Source organism: Pogonomyrmex barbatus, unplaced genomic scaffold, assembly GCF_055798465.1.
Source record: "Pogonomyrmex barbatus isolate J1 unplaced genomic scaffold, ASM5579846v1 scaffold15, whole genome shotgun sequence".
Classification (NCBI taxonomy): Eukaryota; Metazoa; Arthropoda; class Insecta; order Hymenoptera; family Formicidae; genus Pogonomyrmex; species Pogonomyrmex barbatus.
The window spans coordinates 6,112,799-6,129,001 of record NW_028297111.1 but is presented as its reverse complement, the minus strand read 5'-3'; the positions used below and the strand labels follow the sequence as shown (position 1 = coordinate 6,129,001).

Below are 16,203 nucleotides of genomic sequence, written 5' to 3'. Positions count from 1 at the left end.
CAAATTGGAATTGGATATTTTGAGTACTGACTGCGAAAATAAACAGCATAACAGCTTAATTAATTTGATCTCGAAATATGGACAGAAATATACAGAAAAAATTCTTATTTGAAACTATTCTAAAGTTAGCAATTTATTCTAGCGAAGAATCTAGTGATTCAGATTTAGCAGAAGTAATATATAATTATTACGAATAAATACCAAGAATAGCAAAAATGCATTGCAGAAATTATGTCGAAGATGTAGTTTGGCAATATACTGACATTGATTTTAAAAGTCATTTTCAGTAAATTATTTATTAAATTATTATTTATTATTTATTAGTAATGTAAATATATTTCGTATGAAATTATGTATATTTATGTATATTTATATATGTTCTCGCATAAAAAATGTTTTATCTTTACATATAATACAATTTAAATCCAACAAATGTAATAGTAATATATAGCTTAAGCAAAAAGTATTGGATCGATAAACTATCTCGAAAACAACACATTAAAAAAAAAGTTAAAATAGAAAAGCTGTATGATCTAGAAAGGAATAAATAATTTCAAAAAAATAAAATTAATTTAAAAAAAAAATCAATTTTTTAAGATTATATTATCATCACTATTTTTTATTAATAAATTATTGATTGCTCGATAACCTTAATATTTTTATATGTAGAATAATTACAGGGATTATATTATGTATATATTATGTAAAAAAAGTTACATAATTTTAAAGTCTTGGTATCACGATATTTTATCAGCCCGATATTTTTTACTTACTCTATGTTCCGTATTTGCTATATATATTTAGGTTGCCGCACATGTTACATTCTCTCGTTACTTAGCTCGGATCTTTTCGTAATTATTCGGGTTTTCTCAAAATCGAAGATCATTGGCGTTTCTCCGAATTGTAAGACAAATCAGAATCTTTTAGACAGTCAGACAGTATACATTTTTAATAACTAATCACTGCCGGCCTTCTTGTATGGTATTCAGTTAAATATATTAGTTTTCCTCGGAGTTTCCTGAATTATTAATATCCATCTCACAATATTAAATTAGAAGTATTATTTCGGCTGTGTCGACTGTGGATCTCTCGAAACTTCACACAGTAAAGTACAAAACACTCTATATGTAATATATTTTGAACAGCCATGATTCGCCATCTTAATGTTGTAGCTGCCTCACCTCTGTAGCCGCAGTAGTCACAGCAGGAAGTGACGACAAAATCAATGATGTCATTATTCTCTCGCAGCATTATTCACAGTATGCTGGTGGTGAATTTGGAACGATGCTCATAGTGCTGCCAGCGCTGACAATCAATTTTGGAACACAGCCTATATTAGACTGGATGTGTTAAACTAACCTTAATTTTTTTACTGTATTCGTTTTGCTCAAAATCACGCAAATTACGAAATTAATTAGATCACGATGGAATTGAAATTCCAATCAGAACCAAACCGCTACCAAGAACCGCAATCATCGTTGCGGCTCAATGACTCATCTGCTTTCTGGCGTGGGTGCATCTCGTCCAGGTGTTTCTTTCTTCTTCACCTCTCGCCCTTCCTCAAGAAAGAGGAGCTCGGACCGATAAAGACGTTGTAAAATGAATGCACAACGCTCTGTATCTTGGTTCTCACACCTCGAAGACGGTGCGGCACATGGTCAAAGGCCCGCGGGGGGTAAGGCCGTCGGACCGCGGGGCTAATTGATACGTAAGATTACGTTCCCCAGCCTGTCCCTCTCCCCGACCCCTTTCTTTTTCTCGCCCCTGTTTCCTTGACCTCGGCAGGATGATTGGTTGTCAGACCAGAGACCGATCACTAAATCTCTCGAGTTCGGCTTGTTTCTGAGCCGCGCGATTCCTGCCGCACCGTCACGGCTCTGCGGCAACATGAACTTTTAAATAACATCCTCCGGCGATTTTCATGGAAAACGCCGCATCGTACGAGCAAGCTGTAAACAAATTCGTGAATTTAATGTCGCCGAATCGCCGTTTACGTTGATATATTAACGCAACATTCGGAGGACATTCAAACAATGTTTCAATCAGGAATGATTTTAATATAAGATATAATCTGGTAATCTATTTCATTAAAAAATTTAATGTATTGTGAATTCAATTCCGTTAATTGCATGGAGTTATTTTTTTACTCATACATTCATTCAACTCCTGCTGAATTTGTTGGTTAGGCCAAACCGAGTCCATAAAAATCATTCCATAGAAATTGGTTGACAGCTGATAGTCTTTTTTTTCTACCATTGAATCGATGACAGTTCTATATTGATGGAAGGATAACGCGACTAGGTGAATTAGGTTTCATGGATCCCCCGTGGTCACCTTCCAGAGAAGTGTTAAGTAATATATTACGTGAGCAACACCTGGAACCACGCGCGGATGACTGCACAAAAGCGCTTCCCTTCGGCCGAGATGACTTGTTAACACCCCCTGACACAACCACCGATATTAACTTTACCCCCACAGAGATTACTCGATAAGATTGGAACCCTGCCCTTTTTTTTATCTAGCAAAACTGATTCATTTCGATTAATTGCCGCGGCTCCTTATCGAAGAATTTATTTTCTCTCTTTCCTATTTATTTCTCTCTTTTTCCTTCTTCTTTTTTCTTTAATATCCCCCAATGAAATAAGAAATTTATAACTTTATTTAATTTATGATTGAAAAATGTTTTATATATATTCTTTTTATCATATATAATATATAATATATGTAACTTTGATTATTATCTATAATTACAATTTTATAAAGGTAATGTGCCTACATTTACCGATTTGTGATGAAAGATAAATGTTTTTTAAGATATACTAATTAACTAATAACTTACCCCTGAAATTTAATTTAGGAGTTATTTGGAAGTAGACGCGCGAAATTATTCAAGATGGATAACACGAGATAATGAGGAGGTGCGTAGGATCTACTGGGGGATTAGACAAGTATCGAAAAGTCATGTAGTATGACCCGTTAGCGATTCCTCTCAAGAGGATTTTCATATTCGTTCGATTAACCGTTCATACATAGAGCCATAGAAGATCAAGTCGAACCAGGACCTTGTGAGGCACGAGGCTCAATCGTGCCATGTAGTATGCGGTGAGTGAGAGAGAGGCGGGGAGGGAGAATGAGTGAATGAGTGAGTGAGTGTGCGAGAGAGAGAGAGAGAGAGAGGGGGGAGAGAGGGAGGGAGGGAGGGAGGGAGGGGAGTCCGGCGGAGGGGTACAGAAAGTGTCGGGCAATACTTTCCAGATCGTCCGTCGCGCCGCTTGACGTCTTAATGCACGTCGAGAATAATCTCACCGCCAATTTATTACACTCTTTCTCATTTCTTTTCCGGACCTTTCGCCCCGCATCCGCGGCGCACCTACTGGACCCTTCCTTTTGTACCCTCTCCGACGAGAAGAGAGCAGGCCTTCTCTTCGTCCGTTGCACCGCTCACCTCACTGCTCATCTTCCTTTCTCCGCCTCGAAAATCGCCTGCGTCAGCGCAGCACCGCTCGCACCTAATAGAATACATAATTTGAATTTTTGAGTTATACGATGAGAATGAGAGAGAGAAGCTGGATGACGTGTAATGCGACGAGAGAAGCGCGGGGCACAGGGCGGCAGAGGACAGACGTGCCGCGCGATAAATTTATAAGTTTTATGAGGATTTGGGGGAGCTGCCGACTGCGATACGCCGATCTGTATCTCTTTGACGTAGATCCGCTTTCTTTACGCGGCATTCGAAATAATCCCGCCGATGGTGATCACTTATGTGGATGACATAATTAGAAGGTTAGACAACCAGGATCGATATCGAATCTGCGGGAAAAGATTGATAGAGAATTAAAGTAAAATATGAAGAGCAATTTTGCATCGAAGAGACGGATATATTTAATCCAAAAAAAAAATAAAAACAAAAAAAAGAAATAAGACGCGTTGTTTTTTTTACAAGTATGTTTCCTCGCAAAAGAGGATGTTTATTTATTACTTTTATTAGTTTACGTAAATTACAAAATCTTAAGAATTCATACCGTGTTCAAATCTCATTGTCAGCGTCCTTATTTCAATTCATCAGCGAAATCCGACGAAGCGTGAAGAAATCATCGGGGGCTCGGTGGTCCCCCGATGACGAAAGACTCAGTAAATCTTATGCTCGTATAATAATTTAATAACGGGCTCGCACTGGTATGCGCGACCCACACCTTATTTAGGTGACAGTTTGGGTGCCTCTTATGTTCATAAATAATCATTCTCGGATTAAGAAGAGGCAGCACTCGTGGAATTCATGTGTTAGCCCCGGAAATTTGGTCCTGCTTTGAGAACCCGCTTCGAGAAAGGATTTGTAATGAAGCAGCGTCCGCCGTCGAATAACCGCATCTATTTTTTTAGCGTTTTTAAATGCTCACTCCTTCTTAGCTTCCATGCGTGTTTTATAATTTTTATATAATTGTTATGTATATGTTTATTTATTATATATATGTTTTAATAAAATGTGATTAAATTATACGTTAGTCAAAGTGAATTTCCTTCGTAGTGATTGTAGAAATTGTTCAAGACGCTGAGAGCAATTGAAATATACCTTCATTATCTTCTGTTAAATATTTTCAATATTAACATGTGTTTATAAAGAATAACTTCATTTTTGTAATTTAATCGAACTTTTTTATGTTTATACTTAGCTAATGATATAGGTGCTAACTGCACCTTCATTGCAATCACAGAATCATTATTGGTTTTCGTATAAATGTGCTTGATCCTTTTAAAGAATTTAAATTTAGAGCAAGTAAGAAACTGAATTCTTTTAAAAAAATTGTTAAATATTCTGATTAATTACGATACATATATAATGGTTAAAATTACGTTGAATATTTCACTTAGAATTTCAAAAGATAATAAATATGTAAAAAGAATGAATACAACTTTCTGATAAAAAGATATTATTGTTGGTAATTCAATATCAATGTCAGGTGACTTCGACGATCCTTATTGTGACAATAATTTCATTTCGGACCATGAACTTTTGGTTCACGAGCTTTGCTCGTAAATATGGTGATTATCGTTTGCGCTTATTAAATCCGTCTAAGTCCGATCACTCTCTTTTTCTTTTCTCTTTCTTCTCTCCGTATCTATCCATGTCCTCGGGCACCCATGTTCTCCCCTCCTTCTACCGTAGCCCACTCGACAACGCGGCGGTTCTCCAATCAGCGGCGCGGATGCGAAGGGAGTTCGCGGTTCCTCTTACCTCTTGGACTCTACCGATGCTAATTTCACGGGGCTCGCGAAGCCTATTGCTTCGGCAGCAACGTGGCAGCAACGCGGCGTTTCGTTTCCCCCTCGCGGCGGCTTTACTGATGATGATGAGATGATCACTTAATTTGGCCAACAGCTGCCGCGCTCCTTCGCCCTCCCTTCTTCATCTCGTTCTTCCAGCCCTCTCTCTTCTTCCAGCCCTCTCCTTCTTCTCTTACTTCTTCTACGTCGTCTTCTTCTACCCTCTCTTCTTTTTGTCCGCTCATTCTTTTACCGGCTCGTCTTCACCAATCTAAAGGGACGACTTTTGAAAGAGACACTCGTAGCAATGAAAAAATATCGCGGCAAATTTGTTGCGATGGTTACGCATCGGCGATAATTAGACTCATTCTTCTCTCAATGCATCTCTGCTCCAAAATCGAAATCCTTCAAAACCAAATGCACAAATTCTTGAAATATTGATTAACCGATTTGCAGAATATTCTTTCCCTCTCAAGTATTTTTATGTATTTTAATGTTACTATATCTGCTAACATATACACTTTCTTCGCCAAGCCTGAAAATAACTTGAGGATGCAAGCGTAGTTTCGTTACTCGTGATTTATATTCATCGTCGACGCCGGTCGTTCGTCTCCGCGCAAGTTTCGTGTCGGCAGAGTTTTTCCGCGACGGTGAGGCTAGGCGATACGTTTTCCAACGGAAACCGGCGTTGAAACAATGAACCGACCAACCGGCGTGCTCCTTGCAAATCTCCAGACTTAGCGCCCCCATTGTCACCCTCCCCTCCCCCCCTCCCGAGCAGCCCTTTCCCGCTCTTCCGTTTCTTCCCTCACTCCATCCCTGTGGGCGAAGGGTGCTTTGCGGATTTAGACAGCCCCGATCGCCATGGCAACCGTGGCGAATGCCGGCCTCTCGAACTTGTTCCACGCGCACGAACCGGAACGCGCGTTTTCGCGCCGCAAACGGCCGATACGAGCGATCATTCCGCGCCGTGCCAATCCCCCGTAAAAAGTGCTCCGTATTGTGCGTCGGTCATTGAATACAGATTAAAGTGCCAATTGCGCCACAGAACAACTTCGATTCCGATGTATTTTGCGAGAGGAGAATGATGAGATGGATGGATCTTTGTTTCAATGCTCGGAGATTTAAAGTCAAAGCGTGAGAGAGGTCGGTTAAATGGAATAACCAAGAAAATTTTCAAGTTAATGAAATTAATACGCTTTAACAATAAGTCGATCGTTTTAATTGTCGGCGATGAATCTGTTTAAATAATATATCTTATTTTTTAAGTTATTAAATTTATAGAGTTCATAGAGTTCCTGAAATTTCAAATTTTTATTTATTTTACAACTTCAAAAGAAATTATTAATCCTCGCAATCTTAATTATTTGGAGAATAGATTTCGATTGGATTTTATAAATTTTTATATTTAACACTTAAAATAATCATATAGTTTTTAAAATAAAGATTAGATCTATTCTATATATCTTTGGATTCTACAGACTTCAGATTTTCATTTCACTTATTTTTTTATAATGTTTAGAATTTCTTCCTTTTGATATTTCAAATTTTTTTCAATTTTTATATTGTCCAAAAAAGAATTTAAAATAATAATTTCGAAAAGTTTAATTTATTAAAATAATAACTCTTGTCATTGAATTTTGTCATTGTTCGCAACAATGTCGTATTTCATTCTGTGACGCTAACGTCGTATATTTCAACCGACGGCTGTGTCGGATTTACCGTTTTAATTTCTGACGGGATTGAAGCAGGAAGAAAGAATAAAGATATCGCAGGCACACCCGGGGGATTCTTTTCCTTGGAGAACGTGAAACAAAGTGCAGGCGAGGTACGTTCATCACGAGTTATTAAACAAGGTAACAAAAAATCGACGAAAAAGAAATTAAGAGATAGACTCAGCTAATCATCACGTTTGGTTATAATAAATGGAGATTAAATCGTCCTTGAAAGTAATTCTTTATAATATATTGCGATTATTATTAGTTTATTAATATCAATACAATTGTTGTCATTATTTTAAATACAAATAGCATTTTTTAAAAAACAAAATTAAAGAATTTTTTATGATAAAAAAGATTACAGAATTTACGATACGGAGCCTTGTGTTAATTTGTAATTTATTTGCAATATTAGATGTTAGCTGCATTGTTAAAAATATTTAATTATTATTATCAGCATATAATTATAAATTCAATTTGTATATATCCTTGAGTTGATGCGAGATTTGCTCTTATCAGGAATTGGAGGAACATATTATGTATTAAATTATGGCCGGAGGCTGGCCATAGTGATATCGATGCAGCAGACGGGGGTGGCAGAAGGTGAGTCAGCCTTGTCTCGCGAAATTAACTCTCGAGATCGCCACTGCCCTCAAAGGATAATTTCATTTGGCAGCGAATCCTGGCTGCCCGCTGGCTGTCTGGCCGCCATTTTCTCTTTCATTCTCTAGTTTTCTTTTTTATTTGCCAAAGAATTTCTTGTATTCTTGTCGCAATTTTCATTCTTTTCGTCATCTATGTCACAAGCAAAACTAACGTTTTAATATAAAACACAAGTCGATACAATTTATTTAGCAATTTCTGGATTTCGGGAAAAGCCTAATTTCAGCTTGCGTCTCTTTGAAGAGGAGCCAAACTTTTCCTAAAAAGAGCGAAAGGATGGACTTATAAGCTTTAATGAACGTGATAAACCGCGAAAGCCGGACGAAAAGGACAATATCAGTATTACGGGTTAGAACAAGGGCGAAGAAAAAGTAAAATCCACACCTTCCCACAAAGACGGTCAAGAGAATGACGTGAAAACGTCTCCATTTGCGGAATAGAGTCCGATTTTTTCAAAGTCCATCTTCCAAACTTTATCCTCGAGGGTTGTTCACCCTTAGATTTTACCCTTGTCTGTGACTTTCACGAAGAACTTCGAGTATCCTGATTGGCGTTTATCGAACACGCAAAAAGTCTTTGCGTTCTTTGTCGATTCTCCAGAAAGAATTACGAGAACGATCTCAGATTTTCCTGAACATACCATTGACATTTAACATCCTTTAATATCATTCTGATGCGAATATAAAATAAAATACTAATAATATGTCATTTTCTATTAATATATTTTCACTACGTCACTTTTTGAGCAAATACAATATTTATTTTTGTTTATTAAATATATAAGTATAAGTTAAAATCTTTTTCCTCTTACAGAATTGGAGACAAAAGTTTTAACAAGTTAAATTTCAAAATTATATTTTTTTAAACAGATTTCTATATTCTATATTTCATCTATTTTGTTCTGTTGTATATTTTTCGGTATATCCAATGACATGTCGCGATACGAAAAATTTTATTTTATTTTATGTATATACGTTTTGCTTTATCATTATATAAAATGAGACATAAATAAGATGAAATAAGTTATAGCGATAAATGTTGTAACGTTATAATGAAACAAAATCTTGGCACGCATCTCTTTCTCTCGCGAGCATGCAATAACGATCCCTTTCCCGGGGTAACTACCCTCTCTCCTACCTGTAACATCAATTAAAATTCTCGTGGTCGATGCGTCGCTGTTTCGCGCGATCGTCCGACGTTTTTAATTGGATTAGAGTGAGACAGCTAGCGCGACCGAGGGGAAGGTGGCTCGTTTCGAGGGTGCGAGATTGCGGGAAGGGATCGGTAGGATATTTCGAGGTAGGGCGGGGGTGGGTTTGCGAGATAGCGAGGTAAATGACAGAGATGAGCAACTTTGCGTTCCCTTTTCCAGCCGATTCCACTGATTCCACCGGAAAAGAAACATCATCGGAAATGAGGAACTTAACTTCTCTATCACAGTTTAATTTGCTTCCATTGAAAATTTTATGCCGCATTTTTAAGAATCGCTAATCCTCACGACGTTGTTCGTTACTAATGTTACAGTTCAAGCTTAATTAATTATTGCTTTTGATCTTATTGCTTTGAAGCAAGCAATAATTTTGTGAACGATACGGAATCAATACGGTTTTTTTCTCATTTCGAATTTCAAAATACACCATGATAAACGAGTGATCCGCATCGTGCGTCGCATCTGTACTCGCAACACGCCGCATTAATTATGTATTCAATAAATTTTAAACGCATTGAAATGAATTCAAATTGCAGATTAATATTAAACGGCGTGCACTAATTGGCCGGCCAATTATGCAGCGTTAATTAAACATTAGAAGAGATGGCGGCTAATCTGAACACGATTTCGCCATCTATCCGATTTTCTTGGGAGTTAAGTAGACTTTCACGATAAAACAGTGCCATCTCCGAATCAAAGTTGTAATTACCCTATCTTAAGTTTTCTATATAGTACCATCGGTCGAATTTTCTTTTCTGTATTTTTATTGCATCCCGACTGTCAATCATTTTTGATAATCTGCAATGTGTCTAATATTAAAAAAAATATTTTTTCTTCTCAAAATAGAAACTATCTACATGTAACATTTATAACCGTGTTTTGTAATATGTTTTATACATATTGTATTTTTGAAAAATATTCTCTAAATATACTTTTCATTACATATACAGGGTGAATCTTAATGATTCAATGTTTTATCATAGAAGATAATTACCGATTGCAACTATAATCATTAATCCATAGTTGATTGTGATAACTGCTTGAGTCGATAATTTTATAAATATACTTCTTAAAGTATTAAAATATAATTCTTAAAATATTTTATAAACATATTTCTTAATAATTATGTAATTTTTTTCTATAAAAAGTAATATTTTGCTGAATATTTTTTGATATATAAAAATAATAAAAAATTAAAGATAATAACAGTGGACTTCCGTACCGCTCTCGAGGTTCTCCTCTTGGCGCGTTAAATTTTTTAAAGTGGAATTTCGCTTGAAATCATATTGTAACATATTTTTAAGACCTATTTTTTTGGTATGTGAAACTCAAACAGATATATTAAAGTTATATTGCATAAGAACACACGCAGATGAAAAATTACATCAATGTGTGACCGTGCGCAACAATGTCCCACAATCATGTCATGTTTTTATTTTAACATGTGCCTGAAATGACTTCCTTTTATTCTTTTACAAAAATAAAGCCTTTTTCAAAATTGCGCCACGTACCTGATGCAAGTTCTGTGAATTTATTGTATGGCAAGTATGTATAATTCCGTCTTTTAGATCTTCGACACTAGCCGGTTGCATTGCGTAAAATCTGCTGTTTAAGATGACTGGATACGTAGCGCAATTTTGAAAAAAGCTCTATTTTCTGAAAAAAGAGAGAAAAAAGAGAGAGAGATGTCATTTCGACCACGTATTAAATAAAAATATAATATTATTATGGACATTGTGGCGTACGATTACACATTATAATTTTTTTATTTGCGTATGCCATTACGCAATGTGACTTCAATATATTTGAATTTTACGTACCGAAAACTCGGTTATAAAAAATGTGGTATAATATAGTTTCAGGCAAATCCACTTTAAACAAATCACCTAACGTGCTAAGAATGGAATCTCAAGAGTGATAGAAGTCCATTGTTATTATCTTAAATTTTCTATTATTTCATTTTATTACTTTATGTTATTATTTTATTTTATTATTTTATTATTTTATATGTCAAAAATATTCACTAGAATATCGCTTTTTATAGAAAAATACAATTACATATTCTATCAGAAATATATTTATAAAATATTATCGATTCAAGCAGCTGTCATGCTGGACAGTTTGGATTATAATTGCAGTCGGTAATTATCTCCCGTGATAAAACCTTGAGACAATTATTAAAATTTATTTTGTATAATTATAAATAAAATTACACATAAAGTTATATCTTAAATTATAATAAGATTTATAGATTATATAAAATAAGCTTCAAGACGAATTAAATTCTTAAGTAAGATTTTAAATAAATTCTTAAATAAAATTTATGCGACTTATATATTTGCTACTAATATTTGCTACTATTGACATTTAAATAAATAACAATTTATTTCAAAAAAGTAATTATAATTCTGTTATTAATATTTATAGAAACTTTTAATAACAAACTATTAAAACTTAATATTAAACTAATATTAAAACTAATATTAAAAAATTAATATTAAGCTAATAACTAATAGATAGCATTATATTGATACAATAATGTTTACATTATAATAAATTAACAATAACAATAATAAAATTAAGTGCATATTTATTGTTTCTTACCGTATAGCAAATATTGAATAATATAACACGTGGAAAGACAAAAGGAGAAAAAAAAGCAACATTATTAGAAAAGAAATATTTTATTACACTCAACTATGATCGTTACAGCATATTAATGTACGTATTATTTTTCTATATGAGCGCATAAAACATTTAGTATCTATTCCAATTTTCGTCCTATGAAAGGAATATGAAATCAGAATCTAAAAATAAAGGACTTTCCAACAATTATAGCAGTCAATGAAATAATTTCTGATATGTTCTTGATTACTGATATAATTAGAGCGCTTACTAATGTAAGTAGTCGCTAAAGGAAATCAAAGAAAATCTTTAATCATAAATAACTAATTTATCATTGATTGACATATTTTCGCGGTTAAACAAAAATATAAAAGTTACGCCCGACTTATGTTGAATATATCAACCACCAATTATATTACACCATATTGACTATATTTTTAATATTTCGCCTTATAGCTTTGTTCATTTTCAGATAGCTAAAACGCGATTACGATGTTGAATTAAAGTCTTAACAGCAAATGACGGACATTACTTTATTTTTTCAATATGTAAAATGAAAAGAAAGTAATTTGAATTGCTCATCATTTTTATCTGTACGTTATATTATTCAATTTATTTAATGAAGTTGTTTATAATGTTATCGACAAAAAATTACATTTGCGTTTTCTTTCTCTTGCTCATAAATTGTACTTTTATAGATTCTATTCCAATCCAATTATGAAAGATTCTACTTAAATCCAATTACATTGATATTGCTTGATTAATGGCATCGCTCGCATTATCATGGAATAATTACAATTTTGGTTTCTTCTTTGTCATTTTTTTGAAATTCTAGTAAGAATCTATAACGCTGATAGTACAAAATACTCAAGAATGGTTTTTCATTTATATATCGTACATTGATAAATATATTGTTGATGGCAATGTAAATATGGCAGAGATCTGCAGTTTGTAAAAAATTCCATTTGTTTTTTTGTTTCTTCTTTTGCTTGTAATCAGTGATGTATATCCTCCAACCCAACTCGAAAGTCACATTGAGCTATCCGGCTATAGTGGAGTGTCCTCTTCTGGGAGTTATTTTGGGGTCGGAGGCGGTGGTGGTGGTCATACAGCACTTCCGGTATAAAAACTCGTCTTGCTAGTTAAACCGGATGCTCGCTTTCTTTTTTCGCATTCCATCGTGCTAAAGGTATTCTGAGCAATTTGCGAGTTCCGTTTTGGATTCTGTAAGGTCATGCTACGTTGACTGGAGTTGGAGCTAGAACTGGTACCAGGTTCTGATACTTTAAGGATACCTGAGTGTATCGTTCCAAAGTTTTGATATATATATTGCGATTGAATGGCTGACACTGAGGCATTTTGATTCTTCAACGTAATCGGGACAGTTTGTCCGGCTAGACTACTGAATCTGGTATCGTAACCGAACGGAGTATCTAATAAGGACTCGTTTTTGTCAACGAAACCGCTTAATCTGGAATCGAGAAGACCTTCTTTGTCGGCGAAACCGCTTAATCTGGAATCCACAATATTTTGATCAGTGTTTCTCGCAGAGAAATCGGTATACCGCTGCTCTTGATCAAGTTCCTTGCTGTCCGTAAAAGCGATCATGTTCTGCTTAGAGTCAGAGAGAATCCGGGAATCGATGAAACCTTCCTTATCAGTGAAACCGCTCAGTCGGGAATCTATAACGCTGCCTTCTGTCTTATCGAAGTTGTATCGCGGATCGATGTTCTTGCCGTCCGGGTACACTGGCAAGACATGAGATAGATCTGCCTTATCGACGTAACTGATGGCCTGTGGATTCGATGCGCAAATATCGGGTGCCGACTTGCAGAGCAACGAAGTTCCTTCTTCAGCTATTTTTTGAGGCGCTAGGACACAGAAGTACGGACTTATTTTCCTCCAGAACAAGAGAGAAAGCGCGCTTATTATTTTATAGAGTGTCCCGCAGCATTTCGGAGTTTTTTTTACTTTTTAGATCATTGGGATTCTTTCGGATCTGAGGATCCTGGCATACTCTTCAACCGTAGAATCTACGGATAATGAATCCCTCGATCTTTACAATCAGATGTTATGATGTGCCGCACCATCACATACACGCGGGACACCCTCTTTAATGATAAGTTCACCCACTTTTTGTTAGTTGACCAAAGGGTCGAGCCTGCGGCAGTCCCGGTGATTTTTGATGTGCCCTCACGAGGTACTCCGAGCTGAATCCTCTCTGTTCCCTCAGTTTTCTCTCAGCGCCCGGAACCATGACTCTTACCTAACAAGAAAAACAGAGAGCATATTAGAGAGAATATCTCTGAACTAAACAAAATATAATTGTAAAACACATAATGATAAAAATAAACTAGGAATCCATTTGCGTAATTTTCGATGTATGTTATTTCAGTGGATTCTAGTGGGTTCAAGTGGATTCCTAACTAAAATTGAGCGAGTTGATTCGCTACGAGAAATTTAATCGACAATTTCACCATCTCCTCGACCGTAGAGAACCGCGCCATGTAACCGGACATCGTTAAAACGGCTGCCACTTCCGCGAGCATCAGCGCTAATCCTGAAAGCTGTAAGCACCAGCCGTAGTGGTATTGAGGTAGACTGTTATCATCCATTTGCATGCCGGCCGTGGATGGCAAACTATATTTTCCCGATAACTCTAGTGATGCGTCCGACAATGCTGATGCTAAAACTATCAACCCGCCGCCTAAGGAGAGTCCTGGAACAGTCATACATAAATTTTACATGTATCGTGACGTATATTGAACATAATATATAGTGACAAAGATAAATATAATTTGATTTTATAATAATTGACAATTAGTTCATCATGTTTGTCTTACAAGGGAAGTGATGGAAGTGTCCCTCACCGATTTTAATTTCAAATATGTTAAAATATAAACAAAAATAAGACACACATATTCTTTTTATCTGTGTTCTCGCACGTTAAGGGAGTGAAAATCCCTTGAAAAAAATCGGTTTTCTTTTCCGGAATAAATATCATCCAAACCGTTAAAAATATGAAAAATTAATTTTAATTTTAAAAAGTTTTATGGCTACAAGTGTATTTTATAACAACGCGTCCGAATTTTGCAAAAATATTATATTTTTGATCACACCCCTCCACCTAATTTAAAAAAATTTTAAATTTTTATAAGGACAAAAATTAAAGCAATTTTTATGCTGAATACAATGACCTATAATAAATTTTTCGAAATCGCATTTTGGAAAATGAGCGAGAAAGCCTCTATATACGCGCTCCATACGTATTCGTCTCATACCGCTGCGCGGGACAGCGTTAAGACGAATATGACGCAGTTTGTCAGTACAGTATCAGTGTAACAATAATTATTGAAATAAGAGCTTTTTTATAATAATAATAATAATAATAATAATAATAATAATAATAATATAGTAATAATAATAATAATGATAGCAGACCTTGTTAAATGGTATTCAAATATTTTTGATGCTGTATCAAAGAACATTTGAAGCATTTTAAACATTTACAAACAAGTTATAAATAAAGAAATAATTCTTTTCATAAAGTAATTTTCTTTTATTTAATTTTGATCGTAGAGCAGTTATGACAATGTTATAAATATATTTTATCGATCAATATTTATATTTTGTATTGTAATATACCGACGTCATGCAGAAAAGAGATTTGTTTACGCATAGCTTTATTTGCATATGTGCAAGAAAATCATTACACAAGCTTTCTTAATCCGATGCTAAACAAAAATAGATTTATAAATTTACTGAGACATAGTTTTATTTGCCTACATTAGTCATATCATCATTAATATAAAGGAGCGCAGATCGTTACAATGAATTCAGATTTAAACTTGATATAAAACAGAGCAGATTGTTATAGTGAATAGTTTTATAATTGATTTTGTTCTGTAAAGTGATTAGTTATCAATTAATACGAGTAAGTAATATGAGGCTTAACGCTTTTGACATATCAGAAGCAGAAGAAGTAGAACTTATTGATGATAAAGAAAATTACACCTACAATATAAAAGAAATAAAATGTGATATTGATGGTATTTGAAAAAGGTAAAAAATAATACCAAGTTCACGCGCCCCTTTTCTTATTTATGTAAAAGAAAGAATTTTATACAAAAATTTCTATCTACAAAAGTCTTTTTAATAATAAATTTCATATTGGTACAAAAGATGTGATATGAAGAACTGGCGTCAACTTCTAATTTAATAAAATAAAAAGAGTTTTACATTGAAATACATTTTATTTTGTAATTCATTTTTATTTGAAAAATCGTTTCATTATTTCTACAAAAAACGTGATATCAAAAATTGACACAAACTTTTAATTATATGAAGTAGAAAAGAAACTTTGCAAAAGTGAAAAAAGATGTTATCAATCCAAAATTAATGTCAATTTGTAGTTGTCAAAAAAATTTTATTGAATTATTATACTTGTGTTTATATAAAAATAAAATATAAAAGAAAATCTGAAAGAATCTCTGTGTAAGAAAAAAAAAACGACATACAAAAACTTGGTGCGTCCGGATCGCATTAAAACATATACGTACACACTTACTGTATTATATACTGTATTATGTTCAACATTTTCTTGATATCAGCATCGTTTTTTAACACGATTAACTTCCAAATTTTCTTCGTATCGGTACCGTTTTTTAGTACGATTATCTATTAGATTTTTATTATATAGGCAGCGGTTTTTAGCATGATTATCTT

The 16,203-nt window shown here is 34.5% G+C and overlaps 1 protein-coding gene, 1 long non-coding RNA gene and 1 pseudogene across 4 annotated transcripts in view; 1 reads left to right on the top strand and 2 right to left on the bottom strand.

Annotated features, from left to right (window-relative positions):
* Positions 1-11,518: 11,518 nt before the first annotated feature.
* The window catches only part of LOC105429942 (uncharacterized), a 540,048-nt gene continuing 535,363 nt past the window's right edge, over positions 11,519-16,203 (bottom strand). For all 3 annotated transcript variants that reach the window (XM_089073722.1, XM_089073724.1, XM_089073723.1), the window contains 3 exons: positions 13,956-14,197; positions 13,612-13,744; positions 11,519-13,349 (listed from right to left, as the gene is read on the bottom strand). In XM_089073722.1, coding sequence (XP_088929848.1) covers positions 12,583-13,349; positions 13,612-13,744; positions 13,956-14,197 — 1,142 coding nt within the window. In that variant the 3' untranslated portion in view covers positions 11,519-12,582. The remainder of the gene's footprint in view (positions 13,350-13,611; positions 13,745-13,955; positions 14,198-16,203) is intronic.
* Positions 15,341-16,203, top strand: part of LOC148937331 (uncharacterized) — a 6,632-nt gene continuing 5,769 nt past the window's right edge. The window contains exon 1 of the long non-coding RNA XR_016138570.1: positions 15,341-15,412. This is a non-coding gene — a long non-coding RNA (uncharacterized LOC148937331). The remainder of the gene's footprint in view (positions 15,413-16,203) is intronic.
* Positions 15,412-16,203, bottom strand: part of LOC148937332 (uncharacterized) — a 2,483-nt pseudogene continuing 1,691 nt past the window's right edge.